This window comes from Ranitomeya variabilis, chromosome 6 (genome assembly GCF_051348905.1).
Source record: "Ranitomeya variabilis isolate aRanVar5 chromosome 6, aRanVar5.hap1, whole genome shotgun sequence".
In the NCBI taxonomy this organism is placed as follows: domain Eukaryota; kingdom Metazoa; phylum Chordata; class Amphibia; order Anura; family Dendrobatidae; genus Ranitomeya; species Ranitomeya variabilis.
Window position 1 is genome coordinate 415,064,989 of NC_135237.1, and position 22,559 is coordinate 415,087,547.

The following is a 22,559-nucleotide window of genomic DNA, read 5'->3' on the forward strand; positions in this document are numbered from 1 at the left end:
TCTTTCATTCATATCCTAATAGACACATGCATGAATGGGATGAGGGGTAGGAAGGGTATGCACCTGTCTAGGGCGCCACCTCCTGCCTTCCTGAGTAGGGCACACTTTGAAAAAAAAATGCTGAATGTCTGCGGTCCCCTGGCATTTTCCTGCATCAGTATCTCAATTTGCAGACCACGTTTTGGTAACATTTTTTTGTGAAAAAGCCCTTCACTGGCTTTTCACTGCCAAGCCCTTCACTGGCTTCCTATCACACCAGAGACTCCAGTTCAAAACCCTCACAATGACATACAAAGCCATCCACAACCTGTCTCCTCCATACATCTGTGACATGGTCTCCCAGTACTTACCTAAATACAACCTCCGATCCTCAAGATTTCCTCCTCTACTCCCCTCTCATCTCTTCTTCCCACAACCGCATCCAAGACTTCTCACGTGCTTCCCCCATACTCTGGAACTCTCTACCCCAACACATCAGACTCTCACCTACCATAGAAACCTTCAAAAAGAACCTGAAGACTCACCTCTTCCGACAAGCCTACAGCCTGCAGTGATCCTCAACCAGCTTTACCCTCTCCTAGTGTATCCTCACCCATCCCCTGCAGACTGTGAGCCCTCGCGGGCAGGGTCCTCCCTCCTTATGTACCGGTATGCCTTGTTTTTTTTTGCTCATGTTTAATTGTATTTGTCTACATTTGCCCCCTTTTCACATGTAAAGCGCCATGGAATAAATGGCGCTATAAAAATGAATAATAATAATAAATAATAATAATAATTCTAGATTGTAAATGTAACGCATCGGAGGGGAAGGAGGGATGTGCATTAGGGATCCTGTTACCTTAGTCTCTGAGCCATTCCTTTGCTCTGGGGTGACTTCATCTGCCTACGGCACCAAAATACTTTGCCCCAGCCCTAGACACATGGGTTACAGATGTGGTCAATGTCACATTTGTATTAGCTATTTCACTGTTCTGTTTCATTGCTGCCTGTTGTACCTCTTTTCCTGGCAATATGTAGGAGTCTACATCAATGGCTCTGAACAGAGTCACATACTGTAATGGTCACATCTGCCGGCTTATGTTATAGGTAGGAGTCAGCACAATCCGTGTCAACACGTCCTCAGCTCACCTTTGTCCTCAGCACCTTCTCTGTTCTGGAGTACTATACGTTGTGTATCACTGTTGTTTCAGGAAGACGATGTTCTGTAATATGATAGCATTCACACATGGAGACATGTGAGAAGTGTTAATTGACAATCTTTGGTTTCTTTTTCAGTATCTTCATGTATCACCACATATAAAAAGACACCTCCTCCAGTGCCACCCCGGACAACTACAAAACCTTTCATCTCCATCACTGCTCAGAGTAGCACAGAATCTGCCCAAGATGCCTACATGGATGGACATGGACAAAGGGGGGATATGATTAGTCAGTCAGGGCTCAGTAATTCTACTGAGAGTCTGGACAGTATGAAAGCGCTTACAGCCGCTATTGAAGCTGCCAATGCTCAGATTCATGGCCCAGCAAGCCAGCACATGGACAACACCATGACAGTGAACTCCACTTCAACTGTTTCCACCATCACTGCAGATGACAGAAAAAAGAATCAGTTCAGGAAAAACTTATCCATTGGAATTCAGGTAATCCAGCCATTCTTCTACATCCCACATGGAAGTATTAACGATTTCTGATCAAAATTGCAGCATACAGACCATCACAACACAAGCAATCTGTAAGCGCACTGACAATCCCTGTCTGCAGCCACCAATAAAGCCATGTATGACATTCTGAGTACTATATGTAAAAGTCATAGAGCACATAAATAATAAGACTATTACAATATACAACTCCACTTAATATGTTTTTCCCTTTTTTTCCTGCTTAGAAATTACAATAATTTCCAAGATTAACTATTATTTTAAGGATCATCAAATAATGAAAGCAGTGACTTGATTTTTTGCTAAAGCCATCTTCCCCCCCCCCCCCCCCAACCTCCTTTCCATTCTTGTTTCTTTTGGGCTGGTTTGAAGGCAATCTGTCAATAGAATGGACCCTCCTAAGCTGTATATACGGTCATAGGAAGCTGAAAACGATGATACGTTGATGACTGCGATCTGATGTCTCAGAGAAATCTCTCTTTTACTTCATATGTAAATGAGCTGTTAAGATCTATGGGCCGGACACTGATCTGCATGAGAATCTGCCTCCAGAGATTATTTTAAATGGGTCATTCATTTTAATAGGGGCATTAACAGTGTGAGATATGTCATGACTGACCATCTGCACTCCTGATCTACATGTCTCACACTGGTAACGCCCCCCTTTAATATAACATAAGCTCTGGAGGCAGATTGTCTGTGAGATCTATGTTCCGCCCAAAGATCTAAACTGCACATTTACATAGTAAGATAAACTTGGTTTTCTTTGGAATAAAAACATCGGATCACAGATATTAACCCCTTTCTGCCACTGGACTTACTATCCCGTCCATGTGCCCTGAGACTTAATTCCCATGGACGGGATAGTACATCATAGGCGATCAGCTGCGCTCATGGGGGGAGCGCGGCCGATTGCGGCTCGGTGTCAGTTGATTATCACAGCTGACATCCGGCATTATGTGCCAGGAGCAGTCACAGACCGCTCCCAGCACATTAACCCCCGGAACACTGCGATCAAACATGATGGCAGTGTTCCGGTGGCATAGGGAAGCATCGCACAGGGAGGGGGCTCCCTGCGTGCTTCCCTGAGACCCTTGGAACAACACGATGTGATCGCGTTGTTCCTAGGGTCTCCTCCCTGCAGGCACCGGATCCAAAATGGCCACGAGGGTCCTTCTGGGTCCTGCAGGGAGGTGGCTTGCAAGCGCCAGCAAGCCTCCAGCACTGCATGTCAGATCGCTAATTTGACACAGTGATGTGGAAAGTGTCAGATCAGCGATCTGACACTACATAGTGATGTCCCACCCTGGGACAAAGTAAAAAAGTTAAAAATAAAAAAATTACAGTGTGTAAAAATATTTTTTTTTTAAATTCCTAAATAAAGGAAAAAATATATATATTGTTCCAATAAATACATTTCTTTATGTAAATAAAAAAAACAAAAAAAGTATACATATATAGTATCGCCGCATCTGTAACGACCCGACCTATAAAACTGTCCCACTAGTTAACTCCTTCAGTGAACACTGTAAAAAAAAAAAAACCCGAGGCAAAAAACAATGCTTTATCATCATACTGCCGAACTAAAAGTGGAATAACATGCGATCAAAAAGACGGATATAAATAAACATGGTACCGCTGAAAACGTCATCTTGTCATCTTGTCCTGCAAAAAACGAGCTGCCACACAGTGTCATCAGCAAAAAAATTTAAAAGTTATAGCCCTCAGAATAAAGCGATGCAAAAATAATTATTTTTTACATAAAATAGTTTTTATTGTATAAAAGCGCCAAAACATAAAAAAAATGAGATATCGCTGTAATTGTACTGACCCAAGAATAAAACTGCCTTATCAATTTTACCAAAAGCAGAACTGTATAAACGCCACCCCCAAAAAAAATTCATGAATTGTTGATTTTTGTTCATTCTGCCTCACAAAAATCAGAATAAAAAAGAGATAAAAAAATGTCACATGCCCGAAAATGGTACCAATAAAAACATCAACTCGTCCCGCAAAAAACAAGATCTCATTACTCTGTGGACCAAAATATGGAAAAATTATAGCTCTCAAAATGTGGTGACGCAAAAACTATTTTATTTTAGTGTGTGACAGCTGCCAAATATAAAAACCCACTATGAATAGTAAATCAAACCCCCTTTATCACCGCCTTATTTAGGGAAAAATAATAAAATTTAAAAAATGTATTTATCTCTATTTTCCCACTAGGGTTAGGGTTAGGGCTAAAGTTAGGGTTGGAGCTAAAGTTAGGGTTAGGGTTGGGGCTAAAGTTAGGGTTTGGTTTACATTTACGGTTGGGATTAGGGTTGAGATTAGGGTTAGGGGTGTGTCAGGGTTAGGGGTGTGGTTAGGGTTATGGTTGGGATTATGGTTAGGGGTGTGTTGGAGTTAGGGGTGTGGTTAGAGTTGGGATTAGGGTTAGGAGTGTGTTGGGGTTAAGGGTGTGTTGGGGTTAGGGGTGTGGTTAGGGTTGGAATTAGGGTTAGGGGCATGTTCGGGTTAGGGGTGTGGTTAGGGTTATGGTTAGGGTTGGGAATAGGGTTAGGGGTGTGTTCGGGTTAAGGTTGGAGTTAGAATTGGGGGGTTTCCACTGTTTAGGCACATCAGGGGCTCTCCAAACGCGACATGGTGTCCGATCTCAATTCCAGCCAATTCTGCATTGAAAAAGTAAAACAGTTCTCCTTCCCTTCTGAGCTCTCCTGTACGCCCAAACAGGGGTTTACTCCAACATATGGGGTATCAGCATACTCAGGACAAATTGGACAACAACTTTTGGGGTCCAATTTCTCTTGTTACCCTTGGGAAAATAAAAATTTTGGGGCTAAAAAATAATTTTTGTGGGAATTTTTTTTTTTTATTTTCACGGCTCTGCGTTATAAACTGTAGTGAAACACTTGGGGGTTCAAAGTTCTCACAACACATCTAGATAAGTTCCTTGGGGGATCTAGTTTCTAATATGGGGTCACTTGTGTTATGACCCCAGTGGACAGGGTCTCAGAGGAACGTGTAAGTCTGCAAGATACAAAAATCCAGCTCATAGGGCTGTGGTAACTGGGTTGACCAAATAGCTACTCCTAACGCCAACACTAGAAGTAGCCGGGGATCATGCCTACGGTGATCGCTAGATGACTCGCGCCAGCCGGAGAATCTAACTACCCCTAGGAGAAGAAAACAAGACCTCTCTTGCCTCCAGAGAAAGGGACCCCAAAGCAAGATACAAGCCCCCCACAAATAATAACGGTGAGGTAAGAGGAAATGACAAACACAGAAATGAACCAGGTTCAGCAAAGAGAGGCCAGCTTACTAATAGCAGAATATAGCAAGATAACTTATCTGGTCAACAAAAACCCTATAAAAATCCACGCTGGAGATTCAAGAACCCCCGAACCGTCTAACGGTCCGGGGGGAGAACACCAGCCCCCTAGAGCTTCCAGCAAAGGTCAGGATACAGATAGGAACAAGCTGGACAAAAATACCAAACGAAACAAAAGCAAAAAGCAAAGAAGCAGACTTAGCTTGAAAAACAGGAACCAGGATCAGAGGACAAGAGCACAACAGATTAGCTCTGATTTCAACGATGCCAGGCATTGAACTGAAGGTCCAGGGAGCTTATATAGCAACGCCCCTGAACTAACGGCCCAGGTGAGGATATAGGAAAAGACAGACGCTCCAGAGTCAAATCACTAATGACCACTAGAGGGAGCAAAAAGCAAAATCACAACACACTTGTGGGGGGTTTCTACTGTTTAGGTACATCAGGGGCTCTGCAAATGCAATATGATGCCCACAGACTATTCCATCTAAGTCTGCATTGCAAATGGCGCTCCTTCCCTTTCCTTTAGGCACATCAGGGGCTCCCCAACGCAACATGGTGTCCCATCTCAATTCCAGCCAATTTTGCATTGAAAAGTCAAACGGCGCTACTTCCCTTCTGAGCTCTGCCATGCACCCAAACAGTGGCTTACCCCCACATACGGGGTATCAGCGTACTCATGACAAATTGCACAACAACTTTTGGGGTCCAATTTCTCCTTTTACCCTTGGGAAAATAAATAATTAGGGCGAAAAGATCATTTTTGTGAAAAAATATGATTTTTTTATTTTTACGGCTCTACGTTATAAACTTCTGTGTAGCACTTGGGGTTCAAAGTGCTCACCACACATCTAGATAAGTTCCTTAGGGAGTCTACTTTCCAAAATGGTGTCACTTGTTGGGGGTTTCACTGTTTAGGCACATCAGGGGCTCTCCAAACGCGACATGGCGTCCAATCTCAATTCCAGTCAATTTTGCATTGAAAAGTCAAACGGTTCTCCTTCCCTTCCGAGCTCTGCCATGCACCCAAACAGTGGTTTACCCCCACATATGGGGTATATGCGTACTTAGGACAAATTGCACAACAACTTTTGGGGTCTAATTTCTCCTGTTATCCTTGGTAAAATAAAACAAATTGGATCTGAAGTAAATTTTTTGTGAAAAAAAGTTAAATGTTCATTTTTTTTAATGCAAATTGCCTCTTCTGAGAAAAAGAGGACTTAACTCTATAGCGCCACCTGTTGGAAGTAGCGATCCTACAAGTCACAATCAACCCTCTAACGAGTCATGCAATATGACTTAGGATAAAAGCCAAATCAGTATCTCAATTCGTAGACACGGTGTTTTGGGCTGTTGGCCCTCGTCAGTGCGAAGCATGAGAACTGATTTGGCTAGGTGAGAGGCTCTGGGCTGGGGTCTAAGGGGTATCGTTTCTCCTTATCACTCTCACTCTTGTCACCCTCCATAAGGAGAAACGATACCCCTTAGACCCCAGTTCAGAGCCTCTCACCTAGCCAAATCACCTGAAGGGTTAATAATTAATAAACTTCTTGAATGTGGTTTTGAGCACCTTGAGGGGTGCAGTTTTTAGAATGGTGTCATACTTGGGTAGTTTCTATCATATAGACCCCTCACAGTGACTTCAAATGTGATGTGGTCCCTAAAAAAAATGGTGTTGTAAAAATGAGAAATTGCTGGTCAACTTTTAACCCTTATAACTCCCTAACAAAAAAAATGTTGGTTTCAAAATTGTGCTGATGTAAAGTAGACATGTGGGAAATGTTGCTTATTAAGTATTTTGTATGACATATCTCTGTGATTTAAGGGCATGAAAATTCAAATTTGGAAAATTGCTAAATTTTCGCCAAATTTCCGTTTTTTTCACAAATAAACGCAAGTAATGTCGAGGAAATTTTACCACTATCATGACGTACAATATGTCATGAGAAAACAATGTCAGAATAATCAGGATCCGTTGAAGCGTTCCAGAGTTATAACCTCATAAAGGGACAGTGCTCAGAATTGTAAAAATTGGCCCGGTCATTAACATGCAAACCACCCATGGGGGTTAAGGGGTTAAGGTATCATTTGATTCCATTTCTTATGACCTGTGTGCCCATATAGACAGCTTAGGAGGGTTGATCCTACTGACAGATGCTTTTTAAAACAATGCAGAAATTAATACGACACTATAGTAACTGAAATCGGTAATAAAGTATGAGTAATAGAATGTTATTAACATTTAACTAAAATGTATTCATGTCACTACACTGTCTCATTATTAGAAGTATGGGTTTTCCAACAGTAAATTTCTTAATAAAGCCAATATTTTTTCAAGGAGTAGTGCCCTTTCAAAAGTTGCAGATGTGTTATTTATCTAAGAAATCTATGTTACATTTACATTTATTGGGAATCTGTAGTTATTTCACAATACAAGCAGCATGCATTGTTAAACAGAACCCTTAGACCTGATGAGGCCAGTGTATTTACTTTGAAAAGCTATGGCAGAATAGCTGTTTAATCATATTTGAGGGTTTCTCCACTTGATATTAAAATTAGCTAGCACTTGCCTGCATCTCATAAGGAGATATTCCTCATCTTAATCTTATCAGGATATACTCCAAAGACATACTGATAGGGAATTTAGCGCTGATCTCTGTAAAGCACTGTGGAATTAATGTACAATAATTATAAATAAATATAAAGTCATTCGGAGGTGAATTTTCAAAGTAAGTACAGCAGCCTCATCAGGTCTAAGAGATTTTTTAAAGTACAATAATATATGCAGTCTGTATAGTTGAATTTGGCAACAGATCTGCTTTATTAGTTTGAGAAAACTCCAAATAATGTAAGGAAATGAAAACTCAAACAAATTATTCTGAAGAAAAATCACTGATGTTCTGAAAAAATATATTTTTCACTATGACTACACAATTCTAAACACACTGGTTTGTTATTATTACTAGGAAACAATCATATTAGCTGCTTAATATTTTTTTTTTAGGTTGATGGGCCAGAAGAAGCCGCCATCGCAGAGCAGAGAGAGGCCGCCTTCAGATATCAATCAGTAGGAATTCAAGTAGAAGAAGAAAGAGCGTAAGAAATCTGCATCTTATTTAATAGTACTAAGCTAGAGTAAAATAGTGAATTAATAGGTAGTGCAGTTTCTAAATAGTGATTTCTATCCCTAGTTTTCTTGAATAGTAAGTTACTCTTGGCTTATGTTAGAGAGTAGAGATGACGTTTGTCTCACATGACTAAGGTGTTTCTTAATAGCATGCATACTTAGGAATAAAAGAAAATGTATCTAGTTCATGATGCAGCGTGTTTCAAACTTACGTAATACAAGAAATAATAGACCCATAAGTCAAATAAAGAGAATAGTAGGAGTCGGCCATAAATCAGGGATCTCTGTCATCTGCAGTCTCACCATTTTATTCTAACAAATTGCCTTAATAATGTCTAAAATTCTTAGATTTAAGTTAAAAATGTTCACAATGTGCAAAAAGTTCATTGGTGTGCTGGGCAGTGGTCTGCGGGACTAAAATAAAAATATCAGCCTTAATTCATCAAAGTGTTTTAATCAGAAATATGCCATGAAACAGTGTAAGTACCAAAATGTTGTCACAAAACAGAGTTGCACAAAAAAGTGCAATACTTTTGCCCAGCTCCGTCAAAATGAGCAGAGCTAGGGCATAAAGTGGCTGTGATTTCGCAGCTCGTGTAATTAACGATGAGCTGTGGCGTTTCTTACATGCGAAATCATACTCCGGTGCCTGACTGGAATAATGTGTGTGGCGTGACACTTGGAGGCACACCCCACTTCTAAGATGCTCTTACTTCATCATCACGTTTGTGCCTCTTAACGAATCAGGAGCTTCTGATTCCAACATCCGCCCCCCGTTAAGACTGGTGAGAACACCTTTCTTGATTAATTGGGTCATTGTGATTGGATGGGTGATTGTTATTCTTTTATTACTTTTGATGCATTTGTTTTTGTTTTGAATGAGATTTTGTACAAGGTGATTCAAAAAGCATAAAGCATGGTGCAACTATCCAATTATTATCTATAAAGTACAGATGTTCAAAGTGATTTCCATTAGTCACACGGCAGATGTCTAGGTGGTAGTCCAGTTCTGTCCACATGTGTGTCAGTATGTCCTCAGATATGGAGTCCACTGTTTCAGTGATGCATTGTCTCAGATTCACCAGTGTTGCGCTAACCTCCATGATCGCCAGATCTAACACCCTGAGATTTCTGTCTGTGGGGCTACATCAAAGACTTGGGGTATCTCCTCCCTCCTGGCCTTCCAGCCACAGGATCTGACCGACCAGAAACGACGCATCACTGAAACAGTGGAGTTCAAATCCAAGGATCTGCTGGAACAGGTCAAGAAGAAGTGGACCACCATCTACACATCTGCCGTGCCACTAATATTAATCACATCTGTGGTTTATAGATACAACTTGGATACATCTAGTATTTCTGCATGTTCATACATTTTTGTTATATTCTCTTGGTTATGAACCTTCTTTTTGGTAAGTTTATAGATAAATGTACTGTATGTATGCACCTTGTCTTGATGTCCACTCTGTCCTATTTTTTTCTCTTTTGAATGGGTAGTTTTAAATATTTTTGTATAGAGTATGTTGCTAGATTTTTAATAATAGTATTAACTTTTTTATATTTATTTTACTATGTAATAAGGAGTCCTAATCTAAGTGATCAAGAGATGTTGTAGGTTGTATAAGTTTATTTGCAGATTACTGATGCAATCACTTATTTGCTAAGTACTGTGGTCATAGGCATCAATGGAAAGATAAATGTCATATCTTCCCAATAAAATACTGTGATTACACTGGTAGTTTTACAACATAAGCACAATTTTTGGGAGGTAGCAGACAGACAACAAACATTTCTAATGAACCTTTCTCACAGGGGACTCAAAGAGCAGTTCAGGAATTGACTGATTCACTAGATAAAACATCCTGTGTAGAAAGTAAATGAGGTATCTGCCATCAAACGCCAAACTGAACAGGTGCGTTTTCAGTCTTGTTTTAAATGTGTCCATGGATGAAATCTCTATGATCGATCCATGTAATGAGTTCTAGAGAGTAGGCGCTCAATGACAGAAGACTCAGCCTCCAAATATTTTATGGTGGATCCTGGGTGTGACCAGATCATTCACGCCTACTGGTCCAACAGGATGGCACAGATCATGGGGCTACACTATTTTTTTAAATACCTGAAGCCCTAAATTATTTATGGCTTTAAAGGAAACTTGTCACCTGAAAATACGCTGTCAGCCAGTGCCGGGAGTGCGGTTACAGCTGCCGCTCTCTATACACAACGCAGTGACTGAATCCACACCGGCGCTGCTCCCGTGACTTAAGCTGGACTATTACTGGGAGGAATAATGTTTACTTCCTCCCAGCAGCATGCATCTAAGTGCAGGTTCAGAACGCTATTATCCTGCAGATTAATCCCATATCTGCAGGTTAATAGCGATTTTTCACATGACAGGCTCGCTTTAAAGGGAACCTGTCACCATGAAAATGCAGTCCAATCTGCAGGCATCATGTTATAAAGCAGGAGGAGCTGAGGAGGTTCAGTACAATCCATGTTTTCATGATTTAATCCTCTGTTGTTTCTGGGATATTCGGTCCAGTGGGCAGTCCTATCAGTGACTGACAGCTGTCTCTGTCTGCACACCTATAGAAAGCAAGCTGTCAGTCACTGATAGGACGGCCCACAGGACTGAAATCCCCAGAAAGGGCAGAGGATTAAATGTTTAACACACAAGTTGTGCTGAATCTTTTCTCACAAAGTGATATACGGTGTTAATCTGCTCAGCTCCCCCTGTCCTCCGGCTCTATATCATCATGCCTGCAGATTGTACTGTATTTTCATAGTGACAGCTTCACTTTAATGATTTTCAACCACATTTTAAATTTTGTTCTAATTCTTAGGCAGCCAGTGCAGTGTGCAGAGGTTTGGTTTATGGCAGTAAGGCATGGTTGTTTGCTTAGCTATTAGCCAAGCTGCAGTGTTTTGAACTAGCTCAAGGTTAACTAAATAAATAATAAATGAATAGATCAACAAATTAGGTCATGCATTTATTTGCCAGTGAGGCTTACATATATGAGGAGTCCAGGTTATCTGGGTGGGGTGGAGTGATGTGTTTTAAGGCCCCGTCTCACACAGCGACGCTGCAGCGATACAGACAACGATGCTGATCGCTGCAGCGTCGCTGTGTGGTCGCTGGGGAGCTGTCACACAGACAGCTCTCTCCAGCGACCAACGATCAGGGGAACGACTTCGGCATCGTGGAAACTGTCTTCAACGATGCCGAAGTCCCCCTGCAGCACCCGGGTAACCAGGGTAAAAATCGGGTTACTAAGCGCAGGGCCGCGCTTAGTAACCCGATGTTTACCCTGGTTACCAGCGTAAATGTAAAAAAAACAAACAGTACATACTCACCATCTGTTGCCCGTCAGGTCCCCCGGCGTCCGCTTCCTGCTCTGACTGAGCCGCCGTACAGTGAGAGCAGATCACAGCAGTGACGTCACCGCTGTGCTCTCACTTTACGGCGGCAGTCAGAGCAGGAAGCAGACACCAAGGGACCTGACGGGCAACAGATGGTGAGTATGTACTGTTTGTTTTTTTTTACATTTACGCTGGTAACCAGGGTAAACATCGGGTTACTAAGCGCGGCCCTGCGCTTAGTAACCCGATGTTTACCCTGGTTACCAGTGAAGACATCGCTGGATCGGTGTCACACACACCGATTCAGCGATGTCAGCGGGACCTCAACGACCAAAAAAAGGTCCAGGCCATTCTGACATGACCAGCGATCTCACAGCAGGGGCCTGATCGCTGGTACGTGTCACACATAGCGAGATCGCTACTGAGGTCGCTGTTGCGTCACAAAACTTGTGACTCAGCAGCGATCTCGCTAGCGATCTCGCTATGTGAGACGGGGCCTTTATTCTTGCCGACACTGGAAGGAATACAGATAAGGTGAAGATGTCATCTTGGCATGTCTTCCTTTAGCATATAGAATATTTTAGAGCAGGGGTCCCCAACCTGTAGCTCAGGAGCCACATGTGGCTCGCGGTCCTATTAATTGTGGCTCGCGGCTGTCTGCCAGCTTGGTGCATTAGCTCCAGTTCTAGCAAACAGGTATGAATCACACATCCCAAAATGGTGAATTTTGTGAGCAGCTCTGCACAGAAGAGCAGATCTGGACGCACATATACTCGTCTTAGGGGTTTTGAGATGATTTAAGTTTGGTACGCTGGAGACAAGATGACACTACCTGTCAGAGGAGATGTTTGAAGCTGGATGTGACAGTGTGTTGGGAGTGCTTTATAGGAGAATACTGAATGGGAGGTATTGTGGGAACCCCTGGATCTTTGTATACTGCTTTGGGATAATTGATTTGTGTGGAAAAGCTTTGGTTACCATTATCCCTGTAATGGAGGCTTTGGTTGCCACTATTGTGAGAGGGGGCAGGAGCTGAATGTGGCTCACGAACCTTTCTCAAGGCTGAATGTAGCTCACGACACTCTCTCAGAGCTGAATGTGGCTCTCAAGGTCGAAACGTTGGGGACCTCTGTTTTAGAGGGACGACCACATAACACTGCTAAATATACACTGATTTCCAATCAACTACTAACTGAGGAGCATTTTTGCTTATGGGTGCTACAGCATGCAAACTTTAGGTTTCCCTTAATAAGGCTCATTTGGCTCAGTACTCGTGGTCATTACTTCATATTCATATCCTTCATTTTCAGCCTTGTGCTTTAGTTACTTGAAATGCAATATATATATATACAGGTCCTTCTCAAAAAATTAGCATATAGTGTTAAATTTCATTATTTACCATAATGTAATGATTACAATGAAACTTTCATATATTATAGATTCATTATCCACCAACTGAAATTTGTCAGGTCTTTTATTGTTTTAATACTGATGATTTTGGCATACAACTCCTGATAACCCAAAAAACCTGTCTCAATAAATTAGCATATCAAGAAAAGGTTCTCTAAACGACCTATTACCCTAATCTTCTGAATCAACTAATTAACTCTAAACACATGCAAAAGATACCTGAGGCTTTTAAAAACTCCCTGCCTGGTTCATTACTCAAAACCCCCATCATGGGTAAGATGTCAAGAAGGCCATCATTGACACCCTCAAGCAAGAGGGTAAGACCCAGAAAGAAATTTCTCAACAAATAGGCTGTTCCCAGAGTGCTGTATCAAGGCACCTCAATGGTAAGTCTGTTGGAAGGAAACAATGTGGCAGAAAACGCTGTACAACGAGAAGAGGTGACCGGACCCTGAGGAAGATTGTGGAGAAGGACCGATTCCAGACCTTGGGGAACCTGAGGAAGCAGTGGACTGAATCTGGTGTGGAAACATCCAGAGCCACCGTGCACAGGCGTGTGCAGGAAATGGGCTACAGGTGCCGCATTCCCCAGGTAAAGCCACTTTTGAACCATAAACAGCGGCAGAAGCGCCTGACCTGGGCTACAGAGAAGCAGCACTGGACTGTTGCTAAGTGGTCCCAAGTACTTTTTTCTGATGAAAGCAAATTTTGCATGTCATTCGGAAATCAAGGTGCCAGAGTCTGGAGGAAGACTGGGGAGAAGGAAATGCCAAAATGCCTGAAGTCCAGTGTCAAGTACCCACAGTCAGTGATGGTGTGGGGTGCCATGTCAGCTGCTGGTGTTGGTCCACTGTGTTTCATCAAGGGCAGGGTCAATGCAGCTAGCTATCAGGAGATTTTGGAGCACTTCATGCTTCCATCGGCTGAAATGCTTTATGGAGATGAAGATTTCATTTTTCAGCACGACCTGGCACCTGCTCACAGTGCCAAAACCACTGGTAAATGGTTTACTGACCATGGTATTACTGTGCTCAATTGGCCTGCCAACTCTCCTGACCTGAACCCCATAGAGAATCTGTGGGATATTGTGAAGAGAAAGTTGAGAGACGCAAGACCCAACACTCTGGATGAGCTTAAGGCCGCTATTGAAGCATCCTGGGCCTCCATAACATCTCAGCAGTGTCACAGGCTGATTGCCTCCATGCCACGCCGCATTGAAGCAGTCATTTCTGCCAAAGGATTCCCGACCAAGTATTGAGTGCATAACTGAACATTATTATTTGATGGTTTTTTTGTTTGTTATTAAAAAAACACTTTTATTTGATTGGCCGGGTGAAATATGCTAATTTATTGAGACAGGTTTTTTGGGTTATCAGGAGTTGTATGCCAAAATCATCAGTATTAAAACAATAAAAGACCTGACAAATTTCAGTTGGTGGATAATGAATCTATAATATATGAAAGTTTAATTGTAATCATTACATTATGGTAAATAATGAAATTTAACACTATATGCTAATTTTTTGAGAAGGACCTGTATATATATATATATATATATATATATATATATATATATATATATATATATATTCTGTCCATGTTGGAAGGTAAATCCTTCCAAAGAGGTAAAACGTATAATAATAATAATAATAATAATAACTCTGATTAAACTTTAAAAGCGTCTTCAGAAATGGAAAATATACAATCTCAATTCTAAAAATGTTGGTTCCAGTGCATAATGTAAAGAAAACAAGAAGATATTGATTTGGAAATATCTTATAGCCGTATTTTATTCACAACAGAACAAAGAACACAGATCATTTTTCCATTTCATTTTAACCCCTTTTCAACATCGGGCGTAATAGTATGCCGATGTCGGACTCCCCCTGTTTGGTGCAGGCTTCGGTGCTGAGCAGCACCTTTTTGGGCACATGTTAGCTGATATATACAGTGGGGGAAAAAAGTATTTAGTCAGCCACCAATTGTGCAAGATCTCCCACTTAAAAAGATGAGAGAGGCCTGTAACTGACATCATAGGTAGACCACAACTATGAGAGTCAAAATGAGAAAACAAATCCAGAAAATCACCTTGTCTGACTTGGCAAGATTTATTTTGCAAATTATGGTGGAAAATAATCTCAATATTTTGTTATACAACCCGTGGCAAAAATTATGGAATCACCGGCATTGGAGGATGTTCATTCAGTTGTTTAATTTTGTAGAGAAAAAGCAGATCACAGACATGGCACAAAACTAAAGTCATTTCAAATTGCAACTTTCTGGCTTTAAGAAACACTAAAAGAAACCAAGAACAAAAAATGTGGTAGTTAGTAATGGTTACTTTTTTTAAACCAAGCATAGGCGAAAAATTATGACAGAAATGTGTCCTAGAATGTTAATAGGACAAGTGCCTGTGAGCATGTGCAGTAGGAAGCTCTGCTCCCTTCCTTCATGTGTAGGAATATGTGATCCCAGTGGAGATTGTGATCTAATACTGGAGAAACCAGGGATGCTGAGGTAAGAAGAGGCTTCTCACCCTGCTAGCCACCTTGTCTATCTCATGATCTAATACAAAATATATGAGAGGTACTGAGGTAAGACGAGGGTAGTCAGTCTGCTGTCCACCTTGTCTATCTTATCCAATACTGGAAATACCAGGGATGCAGAGGTACGGAGAGATCACTCACACTGCTATCCACCCTGTCTAAATAATCTAATGCTGGAGAAACCAGGGGCACTGAGGTAAGAAGAGGCTGCTAACACTGCTGTCCACACTGTCACACTGTCTATGTGATGATATGATCTAATACTAAAGATACCAGAGAGGTAAGAAGAGGGTACTCATTCTGCTGTCCACCATATCTATCCTATCCAATACTGGAGATGCCAGGGGCTGCTGCAGTAAAATGAGGCTGCTCACACTGCTGTCCACCCTGTCTATCTGATCTAATACTGGAGATACCAGGGGTACTGAGGTAAGAAGAGATCGTTCACGCTGCTGTCCATCATTTATTTCCTACCTAATATGTCACGGGGTTACCACGACAGTGTGGAGCCAGAAGACCTCAGCGTCTGATTGCTCCTACTCTGGTGCTGAGAAAAAGCACTTCTCCTTCATTTTAATAGTGTTTTTTCCTTCTGACAGACCAGGGGTTAATTGGCCATGTTGGAATTCCCTGTGCTCACAGCTGAACTTAGTTAGCCACTCCTTTTCCCCTCATAATCTGGGCTCCGATATAAATCCTCCTCAGAGCTAGCTTTATTGCTGCATGGCTAACAGAGGGAGAGGTGTTCATATCAGAAGGAGAGTTGGAGGAGTTATTAGTGACTGTTGTTTGGTTTGTATGTGTGGTAATTCCTTATCCTTCTCTATTTTGGTTTATTCCCCTACCTTCACACCCCAGTGCATTCCTCTGTTATATGTGAGTGAATATTTTGAATGCCTGGAGTTTTCTGTTAACCCTTGTTTGTGTTGCCTTGTTTGTCAGGTTGGTATACTATTGTGCACAGTAGCGCCCCCTCTTCCCTAGGTGGGGGGAGAGAACAGACTGAGGGCTAACTCAGGAGATAAGGCAAGGGTGGAGGCCCCGGCATCTTCACCGTTGGAACTATCCCGGGGAGTAGGGCGAGCTAGGATGCCCCCTAGTGTAGGGACAGAGAAGGAGCCCTTGGCCTGGGTCACCTGACAGCTATGACGTGACTTAATACTTGAGATAATAATGGTGCTGGATAATAGGGGTGTTGTGGCTAAGAAGACATTTCTCACATTACTGTCCACTATGTCTTTCTAAATGCTAATAATGTATATCACATACTGTTGAGCTTTCTCCAGGTCACAACAGCGGAGCTTCCTTCTGCACATGCTCACAGAGACCTGTCATATTAAAATTCTAGGGCAGGTTTCTGTCATTGTAACAAGTTGCCTGCCATTTTAATGTTTTGTAATGATTACATCACTAAACAAAAAAAATGTGATTTGCTAATTAAAGCAGACCTGTCACTAGATTTTACACTACAACCGCATTAATTCATTTATGGATATCTCTTAGACCTTATACGGATGCTGTAATAATAACAATAATAATTTTTATTTATATAGCGCCAACATATTCCGCAGCACTTTACATTATAGAGGGGACTTGTACAGATAATAGACATTACAGCATAACAATAATAAATACCATAGATCAAAACAGATACCAAGAGGAGTGAGGGCCCTGCTGCCAGCTTTCAATCTATGTATTTACTTTGGACATCCTTATCAGAATGGTTGTATAATCCTTTTATCAAAGGTTAACTGAATCCCCACCCACCTAGCCAGACTGACAAATCCACATTACTCCTCCTTCTTGGTGCTGCTGAGATCTCTCACAGCTCAGTACATGCTGCAGCTGTCACTCAGGCCCTGTGTGGAAATTACATACATTTGGACTCATCAGCCATTTCACTCTATAGCTGAATTTGTAAAATGCTGATCTTAATATCAGGATTATAGAGACATTCTGCCATGAAATTTCAAAGTAAATACACCAGCCTCATCAGATATAAGACATCTGTTTAATTTTTGTGTACAGTTTGTATGTTTACAGATCCACTTAAGAGGTATTTAGGAATGTATTTATAATGATAATTCTTTTATCTACACAGATCTTTTCCTATTTGTCTAGAACCCCTACAAAGTTTATTTCAGACTACCTCATACTTTAATGATTAGAGAAGTATTCTGCTTTGGACAAATCCTACTTATTAGAAGCTGATCACAAATAGCCTGAACCCCCAGCCATGCCTTATTGTAAAAGTCCTTACAAGTGGCGTTTAGAATTAACAATACAAAACCAATCCCTTTTCAAAGATGCAGCTTGTTTACACCCTCTCATTATCACAAGTCCCCTAGCTGGTGACTCATCCAGTCTCCTGAACAGTTCGGAATTTAAGACATTAGGTTTTAGCTATTTTACCCAATAAACTACATGTGTAAAATTAGTAAATGGACAGAGATGGATCGATAAAGATTGAGCTGTCTCCCTCTTCTGCCTCAGTTGCCATAAATGTTGAACAGAAGGATATTCTTCTTTGGATGATGAAGTCATTACTTTTGCATAAGTTCAGCATTAGTGTGAATTATTTGGTTTCTCCTCTGGTTACTGTTCTGCTCGGAGCAGGAAATACAGTGGTTCTTGTTCTGCCAACAAAAATGTGAAAAGCAATACTTCTGTTATATCGCGCATCGGCAGTCAGTGAGCTCTCATCTGCCACATACAGTAGTGTGAGCATCGGGGGTCGCTGTCATTAAGGTTATGTCAGACTCACATACAGATCAGATGTAGGGTCACAAGTGTGGATCAACTGACAGAATTATACAGAAACTCACAGATCTGGAATTGTGTTCCTAATTCTATATTATCCTTATTTTGGAATCAGTTTAATTCACATAAAAAAACATAAGTAAAAAGTGACAAAAGATAATAGGACTCATTTGTTATCCTCCCTGGAGCCCTACCCCCACTGATATTAAATGGAAGGAATGTTACAGCTTGTTTTGTCTCAGGACCTTTTAACCTTCTTCTTGACCGGTCACTCATCACTGCCCTCTGGTTGCTTCTCTCATGGGGGGATCTCGGTGCTGTGCACCAGGCAGTTCTAATGGATTTGGAGCTGACTTATGTTCAGAGCTGAACTCAGTACCTTTATAAATATAAAGATGTTAACACCCTATTTGGGGGATTTTGGGACATAACACAGACATACTGTACAAGTCCATGACAACACAAGCCCCGTTTTCAAATAAATGAATACACAAGACACCACAAATAGTGTGGAAACAAATGGCCGTGGCTTTTATTTTGAGTTACTTGAAACGGTTAATTTATTCACTCTTATTTGAAAAGAATTCATCAGCTACCTTAAATCCTGACCAACATATCCAAATCCGCCCTGAAAACCGGGCAATTTTTCCACAAATAAACGACACAACAAAAATAAAAAATATAACGAAAAGAGGGAGGGAGGGTGGGGATCTTCAATCTTCCTGTGACTAATGATCTTCGCTGTACAAAACAGCTGATTTCATAGCCAAGTTCTTCCCGCACTTTTTCCCGATAGCCAATCAAAATTCAAATAAAAGAGCGGGAAGCCAGCCAGTTTCAACCAGATGGAACCTGCTCGTGGCCAGCACAGCTTACCAGGATTATTAACCATTTATGCACCAAACCTTTTTTCATGTATTAAAAGAATAAAAACACATAACATGACATTCCTATACATAGGGGCCGTGTTCTAATGAGACCCCTCCTCTATTTAAGGAGGGGGCTTCCATTATATCAAGGGACATAACTTACAGGAAATAACTACACTGAAATATAAAGATTGATATACAAGTACTCATTAATATGCAAACATTACCCTTAAAGGGGTGGTCCGAAACTAATATCGATTTTCATCCTAAATGTCTCTGTGTTTATTGTAATAATATAATAGTTTTTCTAATATGGCTTAGTTAAAAAGTCCATGCCCTTCTCTCTCTCTAATCTAACTGCTTTATTTTACCTATTTCCGTTTTGTTGACACTTCATTTGGGATACTCAAATGGGACATCATAGGGGGCAGAGGCTGCGGTCACTGCCAAGGCCTCTATCCTCACCCTGACGCAAAACATCATCAATGACGTCCATCTCAAGGGCTGGATTAGTCCCTGCTGCACTGTGCATGCTTAAGTTGTCGATTTCAACGTATACTCAGTATGATCTCCCTTCGTACTGTGCAATATTCTTCTAAATGCACAGTGACTGCATACTCCCTCACCAGGTCTAATGAAAAGTGAAGAACAGGAAATAGAGTGCACTGTCAGTACACATTGTAAGGAGGGAACACAGCCAGCCCCGCCCCTGAAAGTGACGTTGGTCTCTATTCACTGCATTTTCCCCTTACCTTGCGCAATAACAGTGCACTCTCTTGCCATATCATCACTTCCAATTACAGCCGGCTTGGGAGCACACTGAAGGGAGACAACCGTCACAATGCTCAGTGCAGCAGGGACTAGCCCAGTCCCAGAAAGGGTGGTCACTGATGACACTTCATTTCAGGGAGGGAATAGCGGCAGTAGTAGTGACTGCAGTCTCTGCCCCCTAATGACATCCCCTTTGAGTATCCCAGCATGCATTGGGGATTCGCAAACAAAGACTTATGAAATCGAAAATAGGTAAAAAATGTAAATAAAGCAGTTAGATTAGAGTCAAAAGTGTAGGGACTTTTTTTTAAATTATACCATCTTAGAAAAGCTATTATTGAAATAGAGAGACATTCCAGATCAAAATCAATTTTAGTTTCAAACCAACCCTTTAACTCGCAACCAGAATAACAGGGAGACAGATGAGAGGAAGTCAGATTCCTAGTAACTACAGGCAACTTTTATGGTGTCTGCATTCTGTCATTGAAGAGAGACCAGGGCCTGTTGTTATGTCCATTAACACATCATGACAGATGCTCTCGCTCCTTGGAGAATGCAGCCATGGCAAACAGTCTGTATATTACTGATGGTACCAGGCACAGCAGTCACAGGAAACTACACCTTGCCTATTACCTAAATTATTGCTTGTTGGAAAGAGAGTATTTGGGGTATTAGTAACATATTAGGGATTGCTGACAATGCAATTACTAATATACAAGGGACAGAATAATAAAGGTGAGCTAACCTCATACAATAACACACACAAGGGAAATTATCTGTGTCATTGGTGGTAATACTGTGAGAATAGTGACTTTCCCAGAGAAGAATATAGAAAAATCCTCTAAAATGAAAGCCAAACTTGAGCTGATAATTTCACTTGCTTTTTGTTTCTTCAGTCCAGGTAAGGATATGTGCACACGTTGCAGATTTGTCTGCAGAATTTTCTGCACAGAATCTGCATCTCTTGGCAAAAAACACAGATAAAATTCCTCGCGTTTTTTATGTGTTTTTGATGCATTTCTGCTGCGGTTTTGATGCGTTTTTTGTGCGAATTTTCATGCATTTTCCATGCAGATTTGTCTGCGTTTTTGTAACCTAAATAAAGTTCTATTCCCCTTCATGACCCAGCCTATTTTGACCTTAATGACCTTGCCGTTTTTTGCAATTCTGACCAGTGTCCCTTTATGAGGTAATAACTCAGGAACGCTTCAACGGATCCTAGCGATGCTGAGATTGTTTTTTCATGACATATTGGGCTTCATGTTAGTGGTAAATTTAGGTCGATAATTTCTGAGTTTATTTGTGAAAAAAATGGAAATTTGGCGAAAATTTTGAAAATTTCGCAATTTTCACATTTTGAATTTTTATTCTGTTAAACCAGAGTTATGTGACACAAAATAGTTAATAAATAACATTTCCCACATGTCTACTTTACATCAGCACAATTTTGGAAACAACATTTTTTTTTTGCTAGGAAGTTATAAGGGTTAAAATTTGACCAGTGATTTCTCATTTTTACAACAAAATTTACAAAACCATTTTTTTTAGGGACCACCTCACATTTGAAGTCAGTTTGAGGGTTCTATATGGCTGAAAATACCCAAAAGTGACACCATTCTAAAAACTGCACCCCTCAAGGTGCTCAAAACCACATTCAAGAAGTTTATTAACCCTTCAGGTGTTTCACAACAGCAGAAGCAACATGGAAGGAAAAAGTGAACATTTAACTTTTTAGTCACAAAAATAATCTTTTAGCAACAATTTTTTTATTTTCCCAAGGGTAAAAGGAGAAACTGGACCACAAAAGTTGTTGTCCAATTTGTCCTGAGTACGTTGATACCTCATATGTGGGGGTAAACCACTGTTTGTGGGCACGGCAGGGCTCGGAAGCGAAGGAGCGCCATTTGACTTTTTCAATGAAAAATTGGCTCCAATCTTTAGCGGACACCATGTCGCGTTTGGAGAGCCCCCGTGTGCCTAAACATTGGAGCTCCCCCACAAGTGACCCCATTTTGGAAACTAGATGCCCCAAGGAACTTATCTAGATGCATAGTGAGCACTTTAATCCCCCAGGTGCTTCACAAATTGATCCGTAAAAATGAAAAAGTACTTTTTTTTCACAAAAAAATTTTTTAGCCTCAATTTTTTCATTTTCACATGGGCAACAGGATAAAATGGATCCTAAAATTTGTTGGGCAATTTCTCCTGAGTACGCCGATACCTCATATGTGGGGGTAAACCACTGTTTGGGTGCACGGCAAGGCTCGGAAGGGAAGGCGCGCCATTTGACTTTTTGAATGAAAAATTATCTCCATCGTTAGCGGACACCATGTCGCGTTTGGAGAGACCCTATGTGCCTAAACATTGAAGCTCCCCCACATGTGACCCCATTTTGGAAACTAGACCCCCCAAGGAACTTATCTAGATGCATAGTGAGCACTTTAAACTCTCAGGTGCTTCACAAATTGATCCGTAAAAAATGAAAAAGTACTTTTTTTTCACAAAAAATTTTTTTTAGCCTCAATTTTTTCATTTTCACATGGGCAACAGGATAAAATGGATCCTAAAATTTGTTGGGCAATTTCTCTTGAGTACGCTGATACCTCATATGTGGGGGTAAACCACTGTTTGGGTGCACGGCAAGGCTTGGAAGGGAAGGCGCGCCATTTGACTTTTTCAATGGAAAATTAGCTCCAATCGTTAGTGGACACCATGTTGCGTTCGGAG

The 22,559-nt window shown here is 41.2% G+C and overlaps 1 protein-coding gene across 4 annotated transcripts in view; it reads left to right on the plus strand.

The window, feature by feature from the left end:
* Nucleotides 1-22,559, plus strand: part of DLGAP1 (DLG associated protein 1) — an 814,983-nt gene that overhangs the window by 716,210 nt on the left and 76,214 nt on the right. For all 4 annotated transcript variants that reach the window (XM_077270299.1, XM_077270301.1, XM_077270302.1 and 1 more), the window contains 2 exons: nt 1,276-1,640; nt 7,994-8,085. In XM_077270299.1, the coding sequence (XP_077126414.1) occupies nt 1,276-1,640; nt 7,994-8,085 (457 nt within the window). The remainder of the gene's footprint in view (nt 1-1,275; nt 1,641-7,993; nt 8,086-22,559) is intronic.